The 25,455-nt window shown below is 42.7% G+C and overlaps 1 protein-coding gene across 1 annotated transcript in view; it reads right to left on the bottom strand.

The window, feature by feature from the left end:
• The window catches only part of OPN5 (opsin 5), a 455,021-nt gene that overhangs the window by 88,971 nt on the left and 340,595 nt on the right, over positions 1 to 25,455 (bottom strand). The window contains exons 4-5 of the mRNA XM_086925160.1: positions 12,536 to 12,706; positions 4,857 to 5,191 (exon numbers count right to left, since the gene is read on the bottom strand). Coding sequence (XP_086781286.1) covers positions 4,857 to 5,191; positions 12,536 to 12,706 — 506 coding nt within the window. The remainder of the gene's footprint in view (positions 1 to 4,856; positions 5,192 to 12,535; positions 12,707 to 25,455) is intronic.

Below are 25,455 nucleotides of genomic sequence, written 5' to 3'. Positions count from 1 at the left end.
GACCCTGTGCCTCATGGGAACAGTCCAGTCCGAACTACCAAGCCATGTCTTTCCCAGACCGGAATCAAGCATCCAAGGACAGGTTTCTGGCTATCAGCCTTCATCAGCCTGGATAGCTTGACTCCAGTGGTGTGGAGAGCCTGGGACTCACGTCTGAGTATACCCAGCACACTCGGGGTGAAAATTGCAAAAAACACAGTCTGAACTGGGGTGGCAGAGTGGGCTAAAGAACGGTTATGGATTAAACCCAGATCTTTTGACTGGGTCTGAGTGTTTGATTGATTCAGATGCTCCGTCCATCACCACCCCCTTTTGTACCGCTTTTGGCCACCATAAGTGTGGCAGGGTATACTCAGACGTGAGTCCCTTGCTCACTTTGCCACTGGATTCAAGCAAGCTGGGCGGAAGACGGCTGGAATGCCAGAAACCGGTCCTCGGAAGCTTGTTTCCGGTCCAGGGAAGACATGGCTTGGCAGTTCGGGATGGACTGTTCCCATGAGGCACAGGGTCAGACTGATTTGCATATGTCCATGTCTGAACTGGGGTGGGAGAGTGGGCTAAAGAACGGTGATGGATTAAACCCAGATCTTTTGACTGGGTCTGAGTGTTTGATTGATTCAGATGCTCCGTCCATCACCACCCCCTTTTGTACCGCGATTGGTATGAAGTTGGACTCAGCAGAAGAGACTGGTGTGGAAAGCGGTTGTGTGCTGATAAAGAAGATAGAGGTTGCAAGGGAATTGTGGCCAGTGAGACAGAGAAGGCAAAACTTGACATATCAGAATCATCTGAATCCGACCAAAGTGAGCCAAACAAGTTCAAGGGAGCATGAGCAGATCAAGGAGGGCAAGAGTGCCATGCCAGAGATACGCCTCTCTGAAGTAGACATACCTTGCTGCAAATGCTGGGGAAAGTGAGGTCTGGGACGTTAATGCTGATAATTGAGACTGAGTTGGGAGTTCCTGGAGTAGAGGCTAATGGCGTTTTGACATTGACTGTACCATATCCACCAAGACTGAGTGGCTTACGGAGTTTGATTTTGGAAGATCTCACATTTCCAACCTTTGGAAACCTGCCATTGCCTCAGGAGATTGCAGCATTCCAAATTAAACTTTTGCAGTGAGTCATTGACGAATTTGGCTCTGATCTCATAAGGGATGTAAATTGGCCCCAGAGGAAGAAGAATAGAAATGGGGATGTTTTAGTAGAAGAAGAAAGAGGGCTAGGTAAGTCTTTCAAGATGTGTAAATATTGTGCCAGAGATTGATAACTGTTTTCAAAGATTTCAAGAAACTGTTCAATAACTTTATTGTGCAACAGTTAGAGATGAGAGAAAGAGATGTTGCATTGATCCTCTTACAGCTACAATCCAAACCAATTTGAAAAGGGAGCCTGGAAATGCAAACTATGGGCACAAATGTATAATAGGTACACTTATTGTAGGAGTAATTATAGTGATATCTGTAGTCAACATTATGTCCACTATAAGTTCACATGAAGCAGAGGTTAAGGGAGTAGAAGTACGTGGCACATCAACACCTACCACCTCTAGCACAAAATAAAGTACATTAGGATCGGATAGTGGTTTAATAGAGCAAAAGTTGCTTTCAACATCTAGACTTGTCTAAAAGTGATTATATGCTGAATGCTTATGCGAAATTACTGAATAAATGTATGGCATTCGCTGCAGTTTGCTTCTTAGTATGTTTTATGGAAAGGGTCATTACAAGTACTATTTTGCGAATTATGAATTGGTGCTTTCAGGAAATCCAGTTTATAAACATTTAAACAAATATGATTGCTATAAGCAGGAAAAGAGAATGGGAAAGTATTTTATACCTACAATTACATTAGACATGGCTTATGCACCTAAACACAACTTGAATTGTACATTAACATAGATAGAGAAAAAGTTTGTAGATCAAGTAGAAGACAGACAGTTAAACTCAATAGTAGGGAGGAAGTTTTCAAATGGACCAAGGACTAAGTGAAGTTACAGTCCAATAGCTCTAGATTGGGAACAACAAGACAAGCTTTGCATTCGATGGTTACAGGCGCGTTATGACACCATTTTTGTGGGACAAAGGGCATGTGAATACACATTTCTGAGTGATGCCTCTTCGAAGAAGTTCTTGCAAGAAGCAGTTTAAGTGGTGCCAAATGTATACTTTGTATGTGGGAGAAATGCATATGTCCGACTGCTGAACAAATGGTATGGTACTTGTTATTTGGAGGTTGACTTTCCAAAGATATACCACGTAGAAGATTTAAAGAATTTGGAAAGGAAGTCATCACATAGAGAGAAACGGGGAACTAGTGCAAGGGAGGAAGTGGGAGACATATTTGGAGCAAAGATAACTAGTTTGGGAGTGGTCCTAAATGATGTAAAAATGTGAAGGTTGTAAACAATAGTAGATAGGTTGTCAATCAATATAGCTCAGTCGTAGATAGAGAGATGGTTTTGATAAGGGCTATGGTGATGCAATACTGGCCTACTTTAGATGTGTTGTTATCGAAAGAAGGCAGAGTCTGTAAAATGTTGAAGGACTAACTGTGCTGCACCTACATACCAGACCACAGTAAGGATCTGAGGAAGTACATAGCTAACATCACTGAGATACATCATGAAATACATGAATTGGCAACTGAGTGAATCTGGTATAAGGTTAGGAAAGGATTGGAAAGGTTGGAAGTTGGTTTGCGAATCTTGGAGGAGGAATCCTTGGTTATATCTTGAAACCAATAGTGATAATTGTGGTCTGTGTCATTGCGTTGTTGGGAATAGTGAGGGCCTACAAGTGGCAGCTGTCTAGGCAAGCAGAGAATTCCATTACAGAAAGAGAAAGGAGAATGGCGAGACTGCAGGACAGTCACTGTGAGAATCTTAAGTGCCTAGAGGAGCTTAGACAGGGGAGACTGGCTACAACATCTCTTTAATCTGTGCTCTCTACAGGGAGTTGTGATGGGTAAGAAAGCTACTTTACTAATAAAAAATACTTTTACATACTTGCTTTCTCAGTTGTTTCTTCCCATGTACAGAACCTAAATGGAGAGAACTATTTATGTTTTTACCATTTATCTTAAAGGTGGGAGAAAGTCAATTGACCTTGGGTGAGGATGTGATACTCTGTTGAGAGAGAACTTAAAACTTGCTAGAAAAACAAAGGGGAAAAAACTCAACCATAACCCAAAATAGTACAGACAGTCCATGTTGTGAAACACAGAAACATTGCCCATTCCTCTTCCTATCATGATACTCTTTAACACACCTTAAAAATATATTGCAAGTCACATCAAGATAGGGTTGCAGTATGAAACATGCAAACTCGAATCTTATTAACTTTCCCTATAACTTATCCATCAAACAGGGAGGCGAGCAGTTCGGTGAAGAGAACACTCTTTATGTCATGTATCTCCAGGGTGACTTGCCGTGTTCATTTGAAGTGCAGCAGAGGGTATGGTGTTACATATAAGGTATGGTCACACTCTTCTTTAGTCTGGGGCTCATCCATTTGAAACACATATCATACCTGCAGATATGTAGAATCAATGTGGAATCTTAAGTGAGATGGTTATACCCTGCAAATATATCCAGAAGCACCAAGGCCTGTCCACTTACTGCCTCCTCTCTGCCAGCCTGCTTGTAATGTCTTGTATGTGAGGCAGATAGGGCGAGGAGGTGCTGCAATTAGCCTTGACATTATCTACATGATTTGTTCCTCTTGCTGTGATGCTAGGTACTCCTTAATCTCGCAGATGAGGTCGTAGGGCTTTGTGTGAATTAGATATCTAAATCATAGCCACAACAGAGGACAGATATTAAAGGAGAAAGTACAGTGACACCCAGTGCTTAATTTGTAAGCGTATGAGTGTCAGTGAACAAAGCTCTGCTCTGAAACACTCAGCCACTGCAATTAAATGTCCGTGCACCGAATACCAAGACTGCATAGTCATGATGTTACCTCAGGCTGCTTTAATCCACCACTAGACACCACTCCCTGTCCCTTTATCTGACTCTTACAGGCGCCTGCTTTCTCCCCTCATGACGTTTTTCCATCTTTCTTATCTCCTGTCTTTCCGTTTTCCTTGAATTTTCATTCCTTGCAGAAATATAAGTGCCAGTCGTCAAAAATAAATGAGGGGAGCACACCGGCAACCACCGGCTCAAATTAAGCACTGTTGACAACACTGCACGGTTCTAAGCAGTTATTACAAGCGAGTGGTGGCATGTTTTCCTTGTTAGTGGCACTTCTGAATGTTTGAACGTGACTGCAATAGGGAAGTAAAGAAGAGGAGTCTATACAGTTATGAGGTCTCCCACTTATACATAAATGTTAAAATGTCTGTTATTTACCATCCTGTCCATCAGAAAGGTGAACGGAAAAACCAGCCAATATAGTAAAAACTATGCTGCAAAATGCACGTTATCAATAGTTATACTTTTTTTAAATGTAGATAGTATCTTGCAGCTAACCATTTCGTTCAAAATAAATACTTGTGATTTTAGCAAAAAGTTACATTTTAACGAACAGAGACAAAGGGACATATTTATGAACCCCTTTGCATCGCTCTTGCACCACGCAAAGTGGTGCGAGAGTGAAGCAAATGAAAAACGAGATTTATGAAGCCACGCAAGGCCCCCTTACATGGCCCTGAGTGGCTTCATAACTCTTGAGTAATGCAAAACAGTTCAAATTGAGTGACTTGCTGCGCTGTACTGTTTGACTAGGCCATAAATATGGCCCAAGGTTTATAGGTGACAAACACTTTTAAGTTAAACTAAGTCATTCAAACTAAGAGCAGTATAAGATGTATCTATGCCTATGGTCAACAGGATATAGAAAATGGCGGTGTACCTTGGTAAGTTTTATTTCCAGTGTATGATTGTTTTGAATCCTGGAATCGAAAACAGCAACTTCTTTGGCAGATGCCTTGACTTTAGCAATGATTTGGACATAGGAAAAGACAATGACTGCAGTTGGAAGCAAGAGGCAGAAAACCAGCATGCACAAGACAAAGGCCTGACCACTCCTCGAGGCCTGCGCAAGCCACCAATCCAAAGTGCATGACGTTCCAAAGGGCTCGGGGGCGTAGTTTCCCACTCCGACCAATGGCAAAGTAGCCCAGAATGACGCATAGGACCAAATGATTCCCAGGCCGATAAATGCATGGTGCCTCTTCAGCCAGGTGCCTGAGGATATAAAATGTTAAGTATGAATTAGGTTGGCAAAAATAGAATCAACTTTTTGAAAATTAGAACTTAATTAAATGAACTCAGTCAAACTAGTACCATGGTGCACTTTACTGAATAGATGGTATTTAAATAGTACATACTGTACATTACTTGTATCTTGTTCACAACACCTTAAAGTGGACCAGATGCAACATTGACCTTTAATCTCAGACAAGTGGATGCTCCTTTGATATTCAATGGGACTATGAACTTTATATGAGCTTAAAGTACTTCGAATGTGCTTTATCTTAATATGACATGTTTGGCTCATTCAGAAAGTTTCTTCCGTGAGTAGGAGTGACTTAATCCTGGAAATTATGGATTAGTTCACAAGTAGGATAAGAGTATGTTGCACTTTTTTTTACCAGAGCGAATTTACTGGTAGACTGACCATATTTCCCATTGACTGTCATATTCCTTCTTGTATGATCCAACAATGGCTTAGCTTTAGACCTTACCCTAATAAATAAGCTACATCTTTTTTGTCTACTGATCTATCTGTGCTTCCATGGACAAAGGACTGCTTGTAAAAGCAATGATTAAAGGGACGTTATAGTTAGGTGTTGGAATGAGACATGATCCAACAATAAACAAAACTCAAAAACTACTGAAATATGCAAGTTACAGTTTAGTGAACAACCTATAACATGCATCCCCTTCATGCACTGCTTATGACCTCATATATTACATCACTAACTACATATTAAATGACAGCATTGATGACATTACTAATTATATTTAGGTAACTATAACTCAGGCTATGAAGTAATTATAACTTGCGACCCCATCATGCACAATAATATCATAAATTATGTCATTTCAGATATCATCAGTGATGTTATCATTGCTGTCATTAAACATGTCATGAGTAATATTTGAGGGCATAAGCAGTGGATGGTGAGGGTGTGAGTTTTAGTTACTGCATGGCAGGAGTTATAGTTACTTCAGGCAACTATACCTTGCAAATTTCAATGTTCTTTTAGTGTAGAATGGTATGTTGTAACTGATAGTGTCAAATAACTATAACGTCGCTTTAACCTCTGTTATGAAAGGACAGTCTATGTACAGCAGGAAGGTGCACCAGCCCACTTGGGGGATGAAAATGATTTTAAAAAGTAATATTAAAATGAACTCGATTGAGAAATAAATGAGCAGAACTAAAGTAACCAAAAGGCTTTGCGAGGAAGGGAAAAAGAACCTGAAACACGTCTGGCGTTATTGATATGGTTGTAAGTCTCTGCTGTACATGACTAAATGTAAATTGATACTTGTATAGCTCACTACTCACCCGCAAGGGTCTCAAGGCGCTTGTACGAATACCGCTGTGGAACCCGTCCTGGCTTTCCCTGTCAGGCGTCCACTCCTGGGCACCCCCAGGGTGAAGGCCAGGCATCCTTAGCGTTGTGGGGGCCGTTGTGGAGATTATGCAAGCTATTGCCCAGAGTTGCAGAGTGGGACTCTATGATTAGAATAGGCACCGAGGCGAGAATTATCAGGTCCGTGGAATTTTTGAGTCCAACACCCACCGAGGCGGGGAATTGAACCCTGGTCCCAGGCTAGACCTCTGCATCAGGGTCTGCCGCTCTAACCATTGAGCCACACTTCTCCACTACTGACTGTCACCACTAGTAAATTGATGGAAAAAGTATCTGCTTGTGAGGCTCTTTCTTTGGGTGCAACCTTTCGTTTTGAAAATGTGGCGGCTGGTCCAGCCACAACAGAACCCCACCATGAACAGTGGACTCGAGGTGAGAGAAATAAAGACACCAGAGTTTCAGGAAGCAGTCCGTACTGGAATGGCATGCAAGGACAATTACGATACAGCAGGAAGGTGCACCAACCCACAATGGACTGTCTCACTTGTATTATATGCAATTGATGAAGATCACAGCATGGGAAAGCAGCAGCTTGGCATCCATTTTCTTACAGCCAACGAGTTTCGGGCTTCCGTCCTTTATCATAGGCAAAACTACAGACGTGCATGGCAGTTGGGGCGACAGAGCCTTCAGCTCCCATGCTCCTAAAATTTGGAATACTCTTCCGGCTGAGATTAAGGAACTCACCTCTCACTCTCTCTTCCGAAAGGCTCTGAAGACCTGGCTTTTTAGGGAGGCCTACCATTAACCAGCCTCCCTGCTCTACCCCCATACAGCTGCTTTTCCATCCTCAGCGACTTGACGCCTATGGGTAAAGTAGCGCTATATAAATTCACTCTCAACTCAACTCAACTCAACTCAGTTGTGCACTTTTTATTTACTGACACCAACCCTTAGTGGGCATGGACTTCCAGCGGCCCTCAGGTACCTGAAGTGCACAATTAGTGTCCCTACTGTGAGGTGTCATGAACTCCATGAATAAAATGTCAATAAAACCCCAGTGGGTTGATGTCAAGTTCCGATAATACTGCGTTGCCTCTTACAATCTCCATTTACAGCACCCGTCCTGCTACTGGTGTAAGCCAATTGGCATCACCACAGGTCCGCTGTTACAGCAGCGGGGCTCCTCCACGGCTGTTTGAGTTCAGCAGCAACTATGCTCGGTTGAAGAGAAAAGTTGATGCGCTTTCCTATAAATCTATGGAAGTGAGCAGAGCTTTAGTGGAGGTTTTTTAGTGGCAAGTGTTCTAGAGAAAAACTTAATATATGGTTTCAATTGGTCTATTGATATTCTACCATGGAAATGTGTTGGAAGGTATACCATTTTACCACTTAGGTGACCAACAAAGGCTGGTGAATATATATAAAGGAAGTCTCCCAAATGTTTGACCCGATCTGAATGACCTTATCTGCGAAGATTTTTACAAGATCATCACACAAGTACTGAAAGGGGGTATTTAAAGGAGTGAGATTAAAACTATCTAATAGGTTGTTGATAACTTGAAGATGTCTTTCTATTGGTTTTCTAGAGTTAGAATTATCTATTCATAGTTGGTAGTTGAATAACACCGTTATATATGTAATTTTAAAATCTAGGGGGCCGATTCACAGAACCAACTTAAGACAAAATCCTAAACTTACTATTTTTGGTATTCACAGAAGTTAGGATTTTGTCTTAAGTTTGTCTTAAGACAAACTTAAGACAGACTTAAGACAGACTTAAGGCAAAATCCTAACTTAAGTCTGTCTTAAGTCTGTCTTAAGACAAACTTATGACAAAATCCTAACTTCTGTGAATACCAAAAGTAGTAAGTTTAGGATTTTGTCTTAAGTTAGTTCTATGAATCGGGCCCTAATATTGACCTTCCCTATTTCTCCCGAGGAGATTAAGACATAATCTAGTTTGCAATATTTCTGGTGAGGGCATGAGAAATACCTGAAACCTGGATCGTCCGGATGTTTTGTCCCCCATATATCAGTTAAGCCGTGTGATAACATCATAGATAAGAGTGCCCTGGAAACTCTTGGTTTCCTACCAGTATACGGTACATTTTTAGTCAAATCCATTGAGACATTAAAATCACCACAAACCAGGATAGGTACAGGCCAGGTTGACAGTTCCCCCTCCAGTATTTCAAATACTGCTGGGTCATCCTGGTTCGATCCATAAATCCCACAAATTGGTAAACCACACCCTAATTCTGCTATAGCCCATCTTCCCAATGGATCTGATTTAACTCGCTGAACCCCCCCAGAGTTGTTTTACCTAGAATTACCACCCCCCTTATTGTTGAAGTCTGGGAAGAACATGACAATATCTCGAAGCCACCAAACCTTAACAACTTTCTTTTCGCCCAAGGAAGATGTGTTTCCTGCATACAGAGGATATTGATGGGTTTAGATTTAACAAACTCTGCCAATCTGGCTCTTTTCCGCCAATCGTTAAACCCCCCTATATTGATCGAATACAAACTAAGGCTTGACATCTTCATTTTTTGATCATCTCCTAGTTTTTGAAGCCAAAAATTGATTGCGAACAATAACCATCTTATAGAGATAATACCACACAAATCTGAATTTTATACCGTCAATTCTCAAATATTTTCTTTATGCTTTCCCCCCCACACCCCCCACCTGTGACCCCTTCACCCACCCATAGAACCTACCCCAACCTCCCTCCCCTTCCACCCCTCCCTCTCCCTCTCCCTCTAGAAGCGCTCAGACCGGGGCCTGTGCGTTGATGGATGGATGCAGCAGCGTGATGCATGGGTGCAACTATGATTTCCAAAGTCATACAATTAACGTAACATACCCTATCCCCAGAAACCCCCTAACCCCAAACCCCCTTGCAAAACTCAACACCAAAGACCGAAAAAGAAGAGGTTTATGACATTTCAAACCGTACATCCCACCTCAATCTCTCAATTACTGTTTCTCAATGTTAATAGTTCACAAAGAGTCCAAAAACTCCTTTGTCTTCACCTCAGATGAAAAATATTGAGTCTTGCCTTCCCTCATAACCTTGAGCTGTGCTGGATTTACTAGATAGACCTGCATATGTTTATCCTGAAAGGGCTTAATCAGCTGCCGAAGTCTCCAACACCTCTCACCCGTTGCGTGGCAGAAGTCTGGTCGGACGAAAAAGGATATACCCTCACTAGGTCTTTTTGCGTCAGGTCTGGCCTTATCAGATATAATTTGTCTGAGGACAAAATGTCCAAGAAAAACTAATACTGCCCTTGGTTTGTCGCTAGCAGCCCCTGGACGGACTTTGAACGGAGTCCGATGCGCTCTCTGGATTTCAGTTGCCCAGTTCCAGTCTGACAACTCCGGGAATACATTTTTGAATAAGGTGATCATATAGGCCCTGGTATCTGACCCCTCGACCCCCTCCGGGACCCCCAGGACACGGAGATTGTTGTGCCTTAGTCTATTTTCCATATCTTCCAGCTTCCACTGGATATCCATAAACTGTGCTGCCTGGGAGTCAACTTTAAGTGAGGCAGAAGCAGCTTCTGACTCAGCCGCGACAATCCGTTCCACAAGATTAGTGACCCTGTCCCCAACATTGGCGTGCGCTTTCGACAGTTTTCTAACAACACCTTGTAGTTTACGCATTGCTGACTGTGATTTTCTCGTGTCCTGTCTAGCTTCTTCTCTGTGCGTGAGAATGGTTTGGTATATAACATCCAAAAGAGGAGGGTGAGAGGCAGATGCATCCTGTGTACCCTGAGGAATGATCCCATCTCAAATCCTTGTGCGATTGAGTGTGGATCTTATCCTTGCCAGTAGGTCTTTTAGCCATGCTAGGGGGGGTCTGATCCGGATCACTATCCGACTCTATATTGCTGCCCTCTTGAGAAGAACTCCTCTCATCATCAGACCATTCTGCCTCTTCAGTCAGGGAATAAAAACATTCACTACTATCCTTCTCTTTTTCCTGCTCACTCTCCATACCTTCCGCCAGATTCAATAGAGCGAGAAGGGGGCATAAAAGTGTGACATCTTTTTCAGTGCCATCAGCCTCTTTCACCTGCTCCTGACCAGCAGTGGCATCTGATAGCTCACTATTCATCAAATCCACGCTGCATGCTGTTTTGGATAAAGTGCAGGCGTTAGCGTCTTCGCTAATTGCAAACCCACCAGCTTGCTCCTGCTCAGCAGACCCTGTCCCACTAGGTTCGGGGGTCACCTGGGATACTTCTTCACCCCTTACATCAGACAAATCATCGACGCTCTCAGCCGCCTGTTCAACTGATACACTTCCAACACCCCCCAGCAGTGGAGCACACGCAGCGTTGGTCCCTGATTCTTGTACTGTTTCTTTGACTGGTGAATGTGGCGCTGCGGTTGTTGCATTTTTCTGAATTTTGCCACTTTTGCCGCTGTGAGCGAGAAGTTCTGATATTGAGGGAGTCTGCCTTGACCGCGTCGTCGTCTGTTTACCTTTCTTATTATGTTCAGGAGTCTCCGACTGCTCTGTTATTGTCTCAGGCTCCAGAGCAGCATCTTGTGAATATGCTGAATTAGCTGCATTATCTGCTGTTTGAGAAGTGACCTGGGCAGCCTGTGCTTTCTTCTTCGCGGCAGCCGCCGCTTTTGCAGCTGTCCCGGAGGTTGATTTGGGGGCCATTGCTACCACCGTCTGCTCGCGGTACCGCCCACACTAGCAGAATCCGTCTCCAAGCCCTGTCCTCGCTCGGGGCTGAAATGCTGCCGACAGCCGACCGACACGTCCAGCGCTCTGCCGGCGCCGAGCCCAGATCGACAGCGCTGCGGTCAGCAACCACAGGATCCTGACCGTTCCGGCTGCTCCCAGGAATTGCTTCGCCTGCGGACTCCTGTGGGCTACTGCGTGCGCCGTCCCAGCACGGAAACGACAATCAAACATGGATGAGCGGGCCCCGCACAGAAAACCGGGGGACGATTCAGTGGCCACTCCCGCAGGAGGGTGTAGAATCTGGGGGTAAGTTGCACCACAAACGTGCTGCTGCTCCGCGGCTCCTCTCACTCAGCCGCCATCTTGATTCCGGTCGAAACTCAAACCTATGAATTGGGCCCTAGGTTGTGATGAGCCCTCTATGTGATATTTGTAAATCTATTTTTTATTTTTTATTTGTTTCACCTCTAATAGGGCCGGTGTGAACCATGGATAAGTGGCATTCATTTCTTAGATGATTGAGATTACTTTAGCAAGTTATTATGTCAGCTGTAGCACACACCAAGGCACAATGTGAGCGTCTTTGATAAAATAAAAAAATCACAGATGGAGGGGCGTTAAAGCAGATTTTAGAATCTGTGTGATAACTTTATTCCATTGTCTGTGATTCAAGATTAAAGACTCTATTTAGAGTTTTGAAGACAAAAGATTGTCGAAGTTCAAAAGGAGTCCAAAGTGTAGGCCTTACTGTGTGAGTGGTTCCCATAACAAATTACAAGGTCCCCGGTCTCTTTCAACAGTTGCAATAGTGTTGGTTCAGTCAATTCTTCAAGATGAAAATGAACATTTTGTTGTTTGTTATTGGTTGAGAAAGCAGGTGTTAATTCCATGAATTTTTTAAGAAAAGAAGCAGGAGTATCAGGAGGACAATAATTTAAAATGAAAGCAATCGCATCAGAATGAACATCATAGATGAGGTGGCTAAGATCTCAGTCCTTCTAAGTTAGTGCTATCAGTGGTAAGAGCCACCATGTACTTCTTGTGATGCATGATGGGACCAGTAACTCAACATAGTGGCTACATTGTCAATAATAACCAACTATTAATGGGGACAAAGTGTGTAATATATTTACATAAACATGCAAAAATCATTATCCTCTTGGTTTAAAATAAATGCAATCCTTATTTATAAGTTATTTTGATTTCAAGCACAGTTATTGCATAAAAGATTAAGCGGCTGTGCACTTAATTGTCAGAACTACCTACCATAACGGAGATGGCATATTTTCAGGTACCTATCGAGGCTGACAACTGTCATGGTGATTAGGCTCCCACAGCCAAAGAAAAAACCAGACCATCCGTACCAGCGGCAACCAGTCCAGCCGAACACCCAGCGGTGAAGGAAGAAGGAAACTATGGCGAAAGGTTTTCCGATAACTGCAAAATGAGAAAACAAATTTATTAGAATTTTGAGCATTAGTATATACTGTGCCACATCAGTTATATTTAAGCCTTTTCTTATGTTAGTGCATAGATTAATGACCAATATTAACAAAAGCAACATATTGTATTATGAGTAATATTAATAATGTTGATAATAACTATAATAATAGTAATATTAGTGTGAGCAAGAAGTAGATTATCAAGCATATTTAATTACTTTTCTCCTTTCTCTTAAAGAAAGCTATCCAACTAGCTTTAAATAAGCTTGTTTTCACACAGCAGACATGATTCCTGTCACAATAATACCCTGGAGCTTTTATCCAAGATAGCCAAAGGGGCAAAACTACCCTTCACAACCTACATTTTATCACTATTTAGATCCTTGACTAAAATGGGTAAGACCATATATTCAGTACACCTAATGTGCAGTGTATGCTAAAACCAGAAGGATGCAAACACATATTTATTTTATGAATTCTATGAAAATATTGGTACTCTAAAAATGATCATATGTGTTACGTCTTTATGTATATACTGTCACAAAAATCCCTCTCATGCAGACAAAGCATGTAAACACAATGTTAACTGAGACTCTGTTCTCAAATATCAAATCAAATCAAAGTAATCTTTATTCGGTTTCAAGCATTAAAACCAAAAAGCATACAATAGCATATAATAGAATAATAAAAAGTAATAAAAACAGTCTTACTGAGAAGAAACCAAACAGGAGATTACTTCAACTAGGTGAATATCCATAAATACTGGGGCCCCAATAACACACAAAAAATGCCAGTTAAGAGAATGGCACAAAAATCGCACTATGAATCGCAACTCATGTGATATAAAATAGTCATACAAATTGAGCATAACATTATTTAAAGTGCAAAGTGCCAAGAGAAGGTAAAAAGAAGACAAGATGATTAATCACGCTAAACCTAAGCCTTATTACAGATTTTAAAAAGTTAAGCACATGAAAAAGAGTGCTACCTGTAAGCATTTGTAAGAAAATAAAAGCAGGGCCCACTTGCCTAAAATTTGCTTTTTTCAAAATCGGGATTAAAAAGGACTTTCTGGGGGTAACATAAAAACTACAAAACATCATAAAGTGGACCATATCCTGAGGAGACTGACCATCGCAGGACGGCAAACTTTGACCCTTACTCTGGCCCTTAGGTTGTGCGAGGGGAAGATGGAAAAGTTCAAATCGAAACCTTGTCAGTAACAAGCATTGGCATAACCAATAGGTCTCGCCTTTGGGACCTTATGAGTGTTTAGCCATGCAACAGTTGATGTTGTTGCACCAAGGAAATTGCGCTGCATAACTAAATACTTATAAGGTCCCAAAAGCGAGACCTATTGGCTATGCCGCGAAGGCATGGCTAAGGCGGAGTTAGGCGCCATCCGTGTTGCTGTGATATAGTAACTGTATCTGTGTGCTACCATGCCACAGATTGCTTTTTTACATAAAGGATGCCAGACTTGTGCGGAGCATGGACTGGCGAGTATGTTTCCACGTACAGCGTACAACATGTGAGTGGCGCACTATATTCCAAATTGCAGTGGGCAGGAGAGGGACAGGTAGAGTGGGCAGGAAAGGGTGAGGTAGAGTGGGCAGAAGAGGGTAAGGTAGAGTGAGCAGGAGAGGGTGAGGTAGAGTGGGCAGGAGAGGGTGATCTAGAGTGGGCAGGAGAGGTTCAGATGCAGTGGGCAGGAGAGGGTCGGGTGGAGTGGGCAGGAGTGGACCAGGTGGAGTGGGCAGGAGAGGGTCAGGAGAGGGTCAGGTGGAGTGGGCAGCACAGGGCCAGGTGGAGTGGGCAGGAGAGAGCCAGTGGGCGTGGGCTCTTCCATACTGCTTACATGTAGAAGCCACTCACAGTTTCCATCCACGAGAAATACCCGCTTAAACCGAAGCTTTTTAGGTTAAAAAAAAGTTCACCAAGTTGCAATGTAATGCACTTGGCGATTTCACATGATCCCAGCAGTGGTCTGTCTTCTAATGGACGTATTTCCGTGTGTATAAAACGCACACTGTCCATGCAGGCCAGATGTGGGAATCACACAGAGGGGTGCTAATGAAGTCTGTTCCAGCGGGCTCCACAGTTGGCATGCACTTAGTTGAAAGTACAGTGCTTATTTCTGTATGAAAAATCAGTTAACACCCGTCGATTCTTGGGCCACCTTTCCAAACTGAGCACAGAATGTTCAAGAAAAGCGTCTTTAACCTCTGGTGAAGTCATTTCAGCAGGAGTTTGGCGGCCAAAAAATGAGTTAATACCCACGGATTCTTGGGCCATCTTTCCAAACTGAGCACAGAGCTTTCCAGAAAAGGATCTTTAACAACTGGTGAGGTCATTTCAGAAGGAGTTTGGCGGCCGCGAAATTGAAAGTAATGGCCCGGAGGAAGAGATAAGAAAGGCAGATGGCGGCTGCGCGCGTGCACGTGAGCGTGCACGCAAGCTTGAGGCCAAGAAAAGCTTGTGGGTAGCACTTTAAAAAGCCCCTTACTAAAAGTCGAGCAAGCAGCCCATGCGCTGCTCTAGGCTCGACCTAAAAATCTATCATATGTATTTATGAACCCGAGTAAATACCACTCTTCCTGTCTCGCCGCATTACTCCTGGAGAAGCACAGTACAGTGCTTAATTTGAACCAGTGGTTTCTGGTGCATGGCACTGGCACTTAATTGTCAACACCGGTGCTTATGGCAGTCTGGCACATGGTGGCCGTGTTTATCTCATTTAGAGAAAAGCATAACAACAGTTGTTTATTAATTCAGTATAAATTAAAAATGACTAATACCTGCCTCAAAGTTATTCTTATAGATTTGGAGACCTGGAATAGACAGAATTGTCACTCTTGTAGGAGTGCAATGGTTAGTAGCAGTTTGCAGAGCTGGCAAGGGCAATGTGCAGTGCAAGCGGAAGTGGCCTCCTGAAGAGGACCATGGCGATTTTATTTTTACAAATTAAACACTGGCACCGCAAAAGCCCTCTGCTGAACTCAGGCCTGCTGGAACACCAGCTCTGCGATGCTTGCAGTACTAGAGCCTGCTTTGCTATATTACTGCTGCAACGTATCATGAGCCTGGCAGCCTCACCAACCATGCTTTTTCACCAGTGACTGCACTGTGAGAGTTCTCTGGCACCTACCTCCAAAAGAAGAGGGTCATGCTTAAGATAGATGACACTGCGGACCAAGGATTCCTGCCTAGTCCAAAATGTACAACGCACTAACCAATTGCTGGATTCTTGCATTCTGAAGCATACTGTTGTACCTGAAACTGGTTCAGGTATCATGGAGCACTGTACAACTTTTGAATGACTCCAGATACCTTTGTTCAATATCCTGATTTGTATTCTGGAACCATGAGGAAACTCAGTTCTCATGATAGGAAGACTAACCCTTGTTTGTAGAGGTGTGCGTCCTCGACTGACACTCCTGCACTTCCTCACACTTAAGAAGGAAGTAAACTCTTGTCTCCACGGTAGAGTCTCACTCCCATCTGATTCTATGAAAATACAGCCTTGCTATGGTTTTACTGTACTCTCAGAACTGCACCATACTGTAAATCTTGCTTTCAGTGCTGTAACCTACAACACATCTTCAGAGGACCTATGAGCCACTTAGGCAAAATGCATCTACTTGAACTTCCAAGGCAATTGCTGCCCTTGAGGCACCCTGTAGCAGAAAACCTGCAAACCCAAACTGGGCACCATAAAAGACTGACGTCAATCTAGAAATTACTCTGAGAGAAATCTCAGCCATTGGAGCCTCAGTAGGAGTACTTGATGAGAATTCTTGGTTTTGACCCAGAGATGAAATTCATACATGTTGATTTCAAAGTTGTTCATCAATGACTGGATACCTATGACAGGTGGATATCTCATCTAGAAAAATGCATGATCTCACCTCCTGACTGCGGGCCATTTTATTGGAAATTCCGGATAAGTTGAAGTTTAATATATGGGCACATTTCTTGTGCAGAACCCTCTGAGAGCAGTATGCTAACTACTCTTCTACTCAGGTTGCTGTGCACTTGTAAAAGAGAACTTTTCACCTAATGTCCTCTTCATGTCTAGGGCCAAATATCCACTCTCCGGACTAAGGTGGTGCCATTATAAAGTAGGTGAGAAGGCTGGTATGATCCTCGCAAGGCAACTCAGACAAAAAAAAATTAATCAGATATACACCAGCAGGGTTCAACAAACATAGAACTCTTTGCACCCGGCCGCTAAACATCGTAGACTCTTTATTCACCCTTCTTCTGAGATTTCTAAAGGTCCAAGCAGTCAGAATCCCTGGAAGAAACTAACCACTCTTACACACAAAGGGAGTCTACTCCTGTCACAAATGATCTACGAGTGAACAAACCACCATGCGATGATGGCTACCCAGCTGAATTCAATAAAATAGACAATCATCTTTAGGGAAATTGCTACATGGCATCTTTGAGGCAGTCCACTTGTCGAAAATACTGCCTTTGTTCCAACCGTGCACTGATCAAAGGAGATGTTAAAATCGTATCCAACAGATTGAGGAAAGTGATTTCTTGTCTTGTCCTGGAAACCTAGATTGGGTTTGTCCCAGGATAAGCACTGAGAAATCATCTTCAAATGCTTTCCCATCTGCTGTGGCTCATGAAAGACTCACAGGGCAAAGTTGTTGTCCTGTAGCTAGATGCAGAGAAACTCTTTGATTGAGTCAAGTAGGGGTATGTATGATTTTGGAGAGAGCAGGCCTGGGGCTGAATTTCATAGCTAATGAACACCTGCTCTACATGAACATGAATGCAGGGCTCAATTGTGGGGCTTCGTGACTGTCTAATGACAAAGGTACTAGTGATGGAGCAATGATTCGCACGTAAAGCGACTTGCTTGTACTCAACCCTCTAAAATAACTCATAACGTACTAATTAACATGTTTTGTCTAATTAATATTGCATTACACAACATATGTAGAATCTAGGGGAAGCTTGACTATGTGCTTTTACTAACTATAATCCGCTTGCTTTAAAATGGCTGCTGCTACTTGGGATTTTCTACTGCGCATGCGTCTGTCATGCTCACGTGACATGACGTACTATCTTGCTTGGAGGGAAACTTTTGCTTCTGCGCAAAAGAAGTAAGATGGCTGCTTTGTGTTACAGCATGCATAAAGCTTGCACCACTGCTTTTGATAAGCTGTTTGTTTAAACGCAATAGTTAAAATAAATTAATGGGAATAGAGTACAGATAAGTGGTATATAGAACATTCATTTAGTCTTTGTTCTACAACTGTTTATTTTCTACTTTGCTAATAGCTCATGTTTGAGACTGAGATGTCTCTGTAACTCCATTTTGAAACCCACATCCGTACATGCGCACCAGAATCCAGAAACACTCGAGTCATGGTATTGAATGAATGCCAAGGACAGTCTTGACTGAGATGCGCCTGGGAACCTAACCTGATGACCCCACGCGGAAGAGAAACTGTTAACATTGTATTTTCTAAAAGAACATTCAATTGTTGGGTGGAATAAAAACGCATGGGAAAATAAATTGATGGGCAGGAACGCTAATTTAAATATTCAGACGAAAAGTTTAATTTTGGTATGGTGTGATGACCTCTCCTCATCATTTTACCCAATCAAAATTGGGGATCCTTACACTTGCAACTTTGGGGAGTGGTACACTGCCCTGGAAAATAGTATAACTAGAGTAGGCTTAGCTAGTTAATTTGTCCGACTTGTCTGAATAGCTGACCTGTCACTGACCCAACGCACTCAATAGGTGATCGAGAGCAGAGGTGCTGGCAGAGCACTCTGTCAGAAGAAACTATAACCCAATCAGGGTTACCGGGAAGGGAGAATCGAAGACCCAATTGGGGTTTGGCTGTTTGGCTGCAGAGAAGGTGCAACGCAGGCGTAGCACATTAGCTGTGGGTGCCGGTCTTAGCCGGAGGTGGTCCTGTCCTGATTCAATTTGGTCTGTACCTGTCCTGATTCTGGTTTGCATTTATTCTTTCCTGCTGGCACCTGCATTTTGGGGTTCTGTCCTTTGACCCAGCCCATGGCCAGGGTTGGTGTTCACACCATTCTAGGTAACTATAATTAATGTGGGGTTGTCATTATACTGTTCTTCCTTTTTTTTCCACCCTCCCTATGTTTCAATGCTTAATGAAAGTTTCTCATTCTATCTTACCTTAATCATATATTTGTTGATTGATCAAGTTTCAGTTAATGTAGTATGGACACTGACATTTAATAATTTACATTAGATGAAGAATTTAAATCTTTCCCGAGTTTGTTGTTATTATAGGAGTGCAAATGTTTATTTACTGCCTATTATGCTAACACCCTTGATCCCTTAGGACTTTAGGTACCGGTGACTAGGATTGGTAAGTCAAATGGTATAGGTCCTGAATGGTTAAATAAAATTGGTTTAGCATGGCTTTACCTGTTCGAAGTGTGTATATTGATTTATGGGCCCAAGGTCAGTATGGTAAAATCTCGGGCAGGTGAGCCCGTGCTCTATCAGTTTATTTCGGTAGCAGAGGTAAGGTTAGGGTTTAGTTAAGATAGGTAGTTAGTTGTAGTGAGTTGGTTTAGTGAAATATTTTTGCGTATTTTAAATTACATTGATTACTGAATGTTATTAATTTTATGTATTAACCGAAATTGTCGTACATGTTTTATGTTTGGTTTGGAAACCCCGGGGGCAGAATAACAGGTGGTAAATGGAAGCCACTCTGTAGTTGAGGTCACTTATTTGAGGAAGTAAGTGCATGGTTAGGTACAACCGGAAGCACTGTTTAGGGATTTTTTGAATAAATGTGTGAATAATTGATAGTAAAGAGTTCGCTGGCAAATCTTTGGTGCGATATCACCTAGAAAGGGTCACACTGAAGAAGTAGCAGGTTCTTCTGAGCTTCATTGACAGCAAAGGGGTTCGCTAGTCAAACCTCGCCTTATATCACCTTGAAAGGGTAAGCCCAAGGGAGTACCAGGTTCTCTAATGCTTGTGTGAAGGGTAAGAGGAATAGATCTACTCGTAGTGTTTGAAGAGTAAACGGAAGGGATGTACTCGCAGTGGGTGAAAATTAGTTGCGGAGCAGCGCTGACATAACCTAGAGCCGTGCTGGTATTGGTTGAGACAGGGGGTGTGTAGATGAAGTATTACTGTAAAGAAGGGGTGAGTGCAGGAGCGTGAGAAACTTGTCTCACAAGAAAAGCCACACAACTATTGGTTGGATTTATTTGAATCCTAAATTTCAATTGGTCATTGAAAAAAATAAGAAAACGTGTTGATATTGGAAGTCTATTAGTAAACAAATCGAGGGTCTTTGCAAATTAAAAGTGGCATAAAATTACATGTTGCAAAAAACACAGTTGATGGACAGAATGTAGAACAATCTCATACATTCACCCCAGTACAAGGATCTGGGCCTAAATCCATCGTTTTTTTGCACTCCACACCACCCTGGGTTAGACACTGGCTATATGCAAATCAGCTCTGACCCCGTGCCCCATGGGAACAGTCCAGTCCGAACTACCAAGCCATGTTGTTAAATATTTTGTCCACCCTAAGCGTGGAAGGGTATACTCAGACGTGAGTACCTTGCTCATTGCACCATTAGGATTCAAGCAAGCCGGGCTGACGACGGCTGAAATGCCAGAAACCGGTCCCCGGAAGCTTGTTTCCGTCCAGTGAAAGAATTGGCTTGGTAGTTTGGTCTGCCCTGATCCCATGATGCACTGGGCCAGGGACAGACTAATTTGCATATAGCCAGGTTCTGAGCTGGGATGGTGCAGTGAGCTAAATAACGGTGTTGGATCAAGCCCTGATCTCTTGACTGGGTGAGAGTATTCTGCTTAATTCAGAAACTCTGTCCATCACCACCCCTTGTTGTTAAATATTTTGTCCACCCCAAGCGTGGAAGGGTATACTCAGACGTGAGTCCCTTGCTCATTGCACCATCAGGATTCAAGCAAGCCGGGCCGACGATGGCTGAAATGCCAGAAACCGGTCCCCGGAAGCTTGTTTCCGTCCAGTGAAAGAATTGCTTGGTAGTTTGGTCTGCCCTGTTCCCATGATGCACTGGGCCAGGGACAGACTAATTTGCATATAGCCAGGTTCTGAGCTGGGATGGTGCAGTGAGCTAAAAAACAGTGTTGGATCAAGCCCTGATCTCTTGACTGGGTGAGAGTATTCTGCTTAATTCAGAAACTCTGTCCATCACCACCCCTTGTTGTTAAATAAAATTACATGTGGCATCTAGACCCAGCAATAATAGGATATAGACCCGATAGGAGGTGCTTAGGTTTTGCACAAGAACAACGTATAAGAGGAAGACCTCATATCATGTACGGAGACAACAGAAAAATGTTGTTCATTAAAAAGGTCAAAAATGTCTTTAAGAAAGGTAAACCAATTAAAACTAAAGAAGGGATTATTATTCCGCCACCAAATACGTCTGCATCAGACATGATGGTTGAAAGGAGCACTCACACTTGTGTGTGGTTAGAAAACTGGATGGAGTACTCAAAAGATGATGGTGTTTTAGCATTTCCAGAAAATGGTACCTTTAATTGTGGAGTTTTGTATAATTTAAGGACATGCACTAATGAATTAGATCCTAGACCTAGATTAATCTAGTACGAAGCATTAGATGAATGGGAAACTGAGGCTTTTGAACGAGATAGACCCAGAAGTGACAGAAATTGGAGAACATTTTATCCTAGATTTCCTAAAGAGACAAGAGATAAGCAAATGAAACGATGGAAACAATGAAGGCTAGTGGAAGGATTATATCTTGTCTGAACTTTGGAGGAACAAATGGAAAGTAAAAGTAATGAGAAAACAAGAAATCTAATGATTAGCGATAATCCAGAAGATGATTATTTGGAGGATTTGTTAATGAAAAATCTGCCACCTTATAATGAGGAGCCAAGTACAGTTAATCCTAGTGCACCGTTCTTGAAACCACCTTTGGTTCCGCAAGTAATACATGAGACTTCATTAGAAAAAGTGTTACAGGACAGGGAACGAGAAGCATTAAATAAAGAAAGAAGTGAATTAATTCAGAACATATCCCAATTAAATACGAGTCCTGAAGCCCTAACAATTCCGGTGACCATTGGTCCTGTTGTTCCTTTGTATGGAGATAAGCAGTCTAGTCCTAAAAATCCTGTTCTAACTACACCTGTAGTACAGCCAAGAAAGGAGACATTAATTGTGGATGATCAAGCAAGTGAATGTGAATCGGTAATTTCCCTTATGGATTTACCTATGAGAGAACCTGAAAGGAGCTCAGTTAGGAAAAGTACTCCGGAAGCTCTAAAGAAGTGCGAATGCAAACTCCAACAGGTACAGTAAATACAACAGTAGTTACCCCAGAAGAATTAGAGAGATGGAACCGAGAAATTGATAATACAAAATCGCAACCAAAAGCATTGGATATATTCAAATTAAGGGTCTAATTAGAAGAAATGATGGCAGGAAATGTGGGTTTAGAAATATTGAACACATTCAGCAAAGATAAATTGTTGTTTATATGTCGAAGTATCACACGAAACACCAGGGTATTTCATGAGAAATTAATGAATATGGCACTTGATATGGGAATCGATATTGGTAAATCAAAAGTATTACAGAAACCTTACCAAGCTGAATTCACTGATAAAGATGTGGAAAATATGAATGTGTCAGGGAGGAAAGTGCAAATTAAAGAGTTGTTATCAATATTGCAAAAATGGAGTGATCAAGAAAGATGGAAAGCCAGGTGGGCAAAGAAAAAGGAGGAGGCCCAGGCGAAAAGCACAGCATCAGAGTATATGTTGAAAGAAACAGAAAAAGTGGAAAGATTGTGTCCAATGAGAGAAGTGCAAGGTGGAGGTTATATACCTGTCCCATGGTCCCGTCAAGATATTTTGCCATTTACAAATGATTTTCCGAAATTAAGAGAGAAACCTGTAGAATGGTACAGACAAGTGGAAAGATTTGTATAGGTTTCAAAGGACTGTTAAAAGATTTAGATGGATTATTTGATATTGTTGTCGCTGTAGATTTATGGACAGAGTGCAAAATAGCAGTTGATTGGCCAAGTGATGAGTATCCTAGAGACCCAAAGACAGGAGCTCCATCAGAAGAGGTTATGAAGAAATACAATCAGGTAATGCTCTACTTGAAAGGGAAGGTACCTCCAAAAGAGACTGACTGGACTAGAATAGATAGAACTACACAGAATAAAGCTGAATCTGTACATGCATATTATGAATGCCTCTTACTAGTCTTTAAACAATATAGTGGTCTAGAGAACATTCATACGAAACATATGACGCATTTCATCTTTCGGTTTGTGTCTGGATTAAGACCAGAAATGTCACAATGGATTAAAGATCATAAGATCTGTTGGCAGGCCAAACCTATTGATGAAATACTCAAATATGCAAAATATTGTGAAGATGAATTAGACAATAAGTGGAAGAATTTGGAAGAAAAAGTCATGTGTGCACAAGTAAAACTAGCAGAACAACAGGAACTTCAATTGAATCAGTTGAAAAATAAACAAGCCCAAGGAGATGGAAAAAGAGGAAAGCCAAAGGGAAATTACAACAGACATGAGGCTAAAAATAAATTCCCATGTCACGGGTGCGGAAAGTTGCGGCATTGGAAAAACGAGTGTAAAGCCATATTGAGTAATAACAACATGCAAAATAACTCTTTGAATTTACAGACGCAGAATGAAGTATCAAACAAAGAGTTACCGCAGGTAATACAGAAACAATTACCCCTTGCACCTATGCTAGATCCTGGGAGCAAAGCAGGCTATAGTGTGGCTACCACAAATTGGGAGGGAAGTGGAGTGCGTTCTTGGCACATCCTTGCCGGTAGATCAGTTAGGTACATACATTGAGGGAAAAGTTAAGGGAAATTATGTTACCTTTTTGTTGGACACTGATGCTACCCATACTACTGTGAGAACAGCAGACGTTCCAAACCTACCCCTCTCGGGAGAAGCGATCCAAGTAGTGGGCGTATCGAATAAAAAAATTAGTACCCCAGGTACAGAACCAATGGAAGTTAAATTAGGAAATTTGAAAGAAATGCACAAATTTGTGGTGTGAGATTCAAGTCCAGTAAACCTGTTAGGCAGAGACTTGTTGTGCAAAAGGAATTGCACCATCTTTTGCACTCCAAGTGGTGTTGAAATTCAAATCCCAGATAAAGATGGAATATATAAATTAATGTTGGCAAAACAGGAAACTGAAAATAAAACATTGACTATAGAAGATTTACCAAAAGAATTACAAGATACTGTGAATCCTGAAGTGTGGGATTTTACAGGAAAAGATGTAGGATTAATGGCAAATGTTGATCCAATAAAAGTGACAGTAAAAGAAGGTGCAGTTTACCCAAATACTCGACAGTATAAAATGAGCCCAGAAATAAAAGGAGGAGTTGCAGCAGAATTTGGTTGAAACAGGCATTTTGCAAGAAATAATGAGCAGTCCATGTAATTCGCCCATAATTGGCATAGAAACCGAGTGGGAAGTATAGGGTCGTACAAGGCCTCCGCAAAATTAATAAAATGGTTGTCCCATGTTGTCCTGTAGTGCCAAACTCTGCTGTGATTTTATATCAGATACCATGGGGAGCAGGTTGGTTCACTGTAATCGATTTGTGCCACGCATTTCTCTCAATACCTTTACATCCAGATAGCAGGTAACTTTTCTCATTTGAATTAGACAGCCATGTCTATGACTGGAACCGTGTCCCTCAGGGGTACACAGAAAGTTCATCAATTTTTAATCAGATTTTGAAAAAGTGCCTTGAATCTTTGGTGCTGCCTGGAATATCTGTCTTAGTGCAGTACATAGATGACCTATTGGTGGCGTCTAAAACCCGAAATGACAAGGGGCGACCCTTGACCCTGTTTTCCAGGTAGGTGGCTCCCCACGCCGCGCAGCTCCAGCGGACTGTGGCCTTGCTCCTGTGACCAGCCGCTGCTCCTTAGAGTGTTTGAGGCCCGCCTCCACCCGCAGGCTACCACCTGCGCCTCATCCCTGGTGGCCAGTGGTAGGCCTTAGGTTTGCTTGTGCTCGCTCGTTTTTCTGCCTGTGACCGCTGTTTCTGCACTGTGTGATATTGCTTTGTGACCTTATTGTACTGTTTTTGGTATTGCCTGTATTTGCTTCTACCTTGTTCCCTGCCTTTGCCTGAGCTTGTTCCCCCTCTGTGCCCGCTCACTGCCGATCCCGCTCCCCACCGCTGCGTCCCCTAACCCTATTGGCCCTCTCCCCCCAGCCAGCTGCTCCTCCCTCCCATCTCCCTTGCAAGCCCGTCTGCACCCGTCCGCGCCCGGACCGCGCCCAGCTCCAGAACCCCTGGACCCCAGAAACACCTCTGCACCCGACTGCACGACGCCAGCACCCTCCACGCACTCAACCCCGGACGAGAACACGCCTGCTACCAGGCCACACCAAAGCGCACCCATGGACTCTTCTCCAGCCTGAACTGCAGCCTCACCAGCATCCAGCCCGCCAAACTGTCACGCAAAGAACCCAACCACATCCAATGCATCCTCCTCAACACCCGCTCCGCTTGCAAACACGCCATCGAACTCTGGGACGATCACGACTCAACTGCCCCCGACGTCGCCTTCCTGACCGAGACCTGGATGAACACCACCTCAGCACCAGACATCGCCATCACCATCCCAGAAGGCTACAAGATCTCCCGCAGAGACCGCACCAACGGAGTATGAG

This window comes from Lissotriton vulgaris, chromosome 6 (genome assembly GCF_964263255.1).
Source record: "Lissotriton vulgaris chromosome 6, aLisVul1.2, whole genome shotgun sequence".
Classification (NCBI taxonomy): domain Eukaryota; kingdom Metazoa; phylum Chordata; class Amphibia; order Caudata; family Salamandridae; genus Lissotriton; species Lissotriton vulgaris.
Note: the sequence above shows the minus strand (reverse complement) of the source record. Positions and strands in the feature narration are given on the sequence as shown.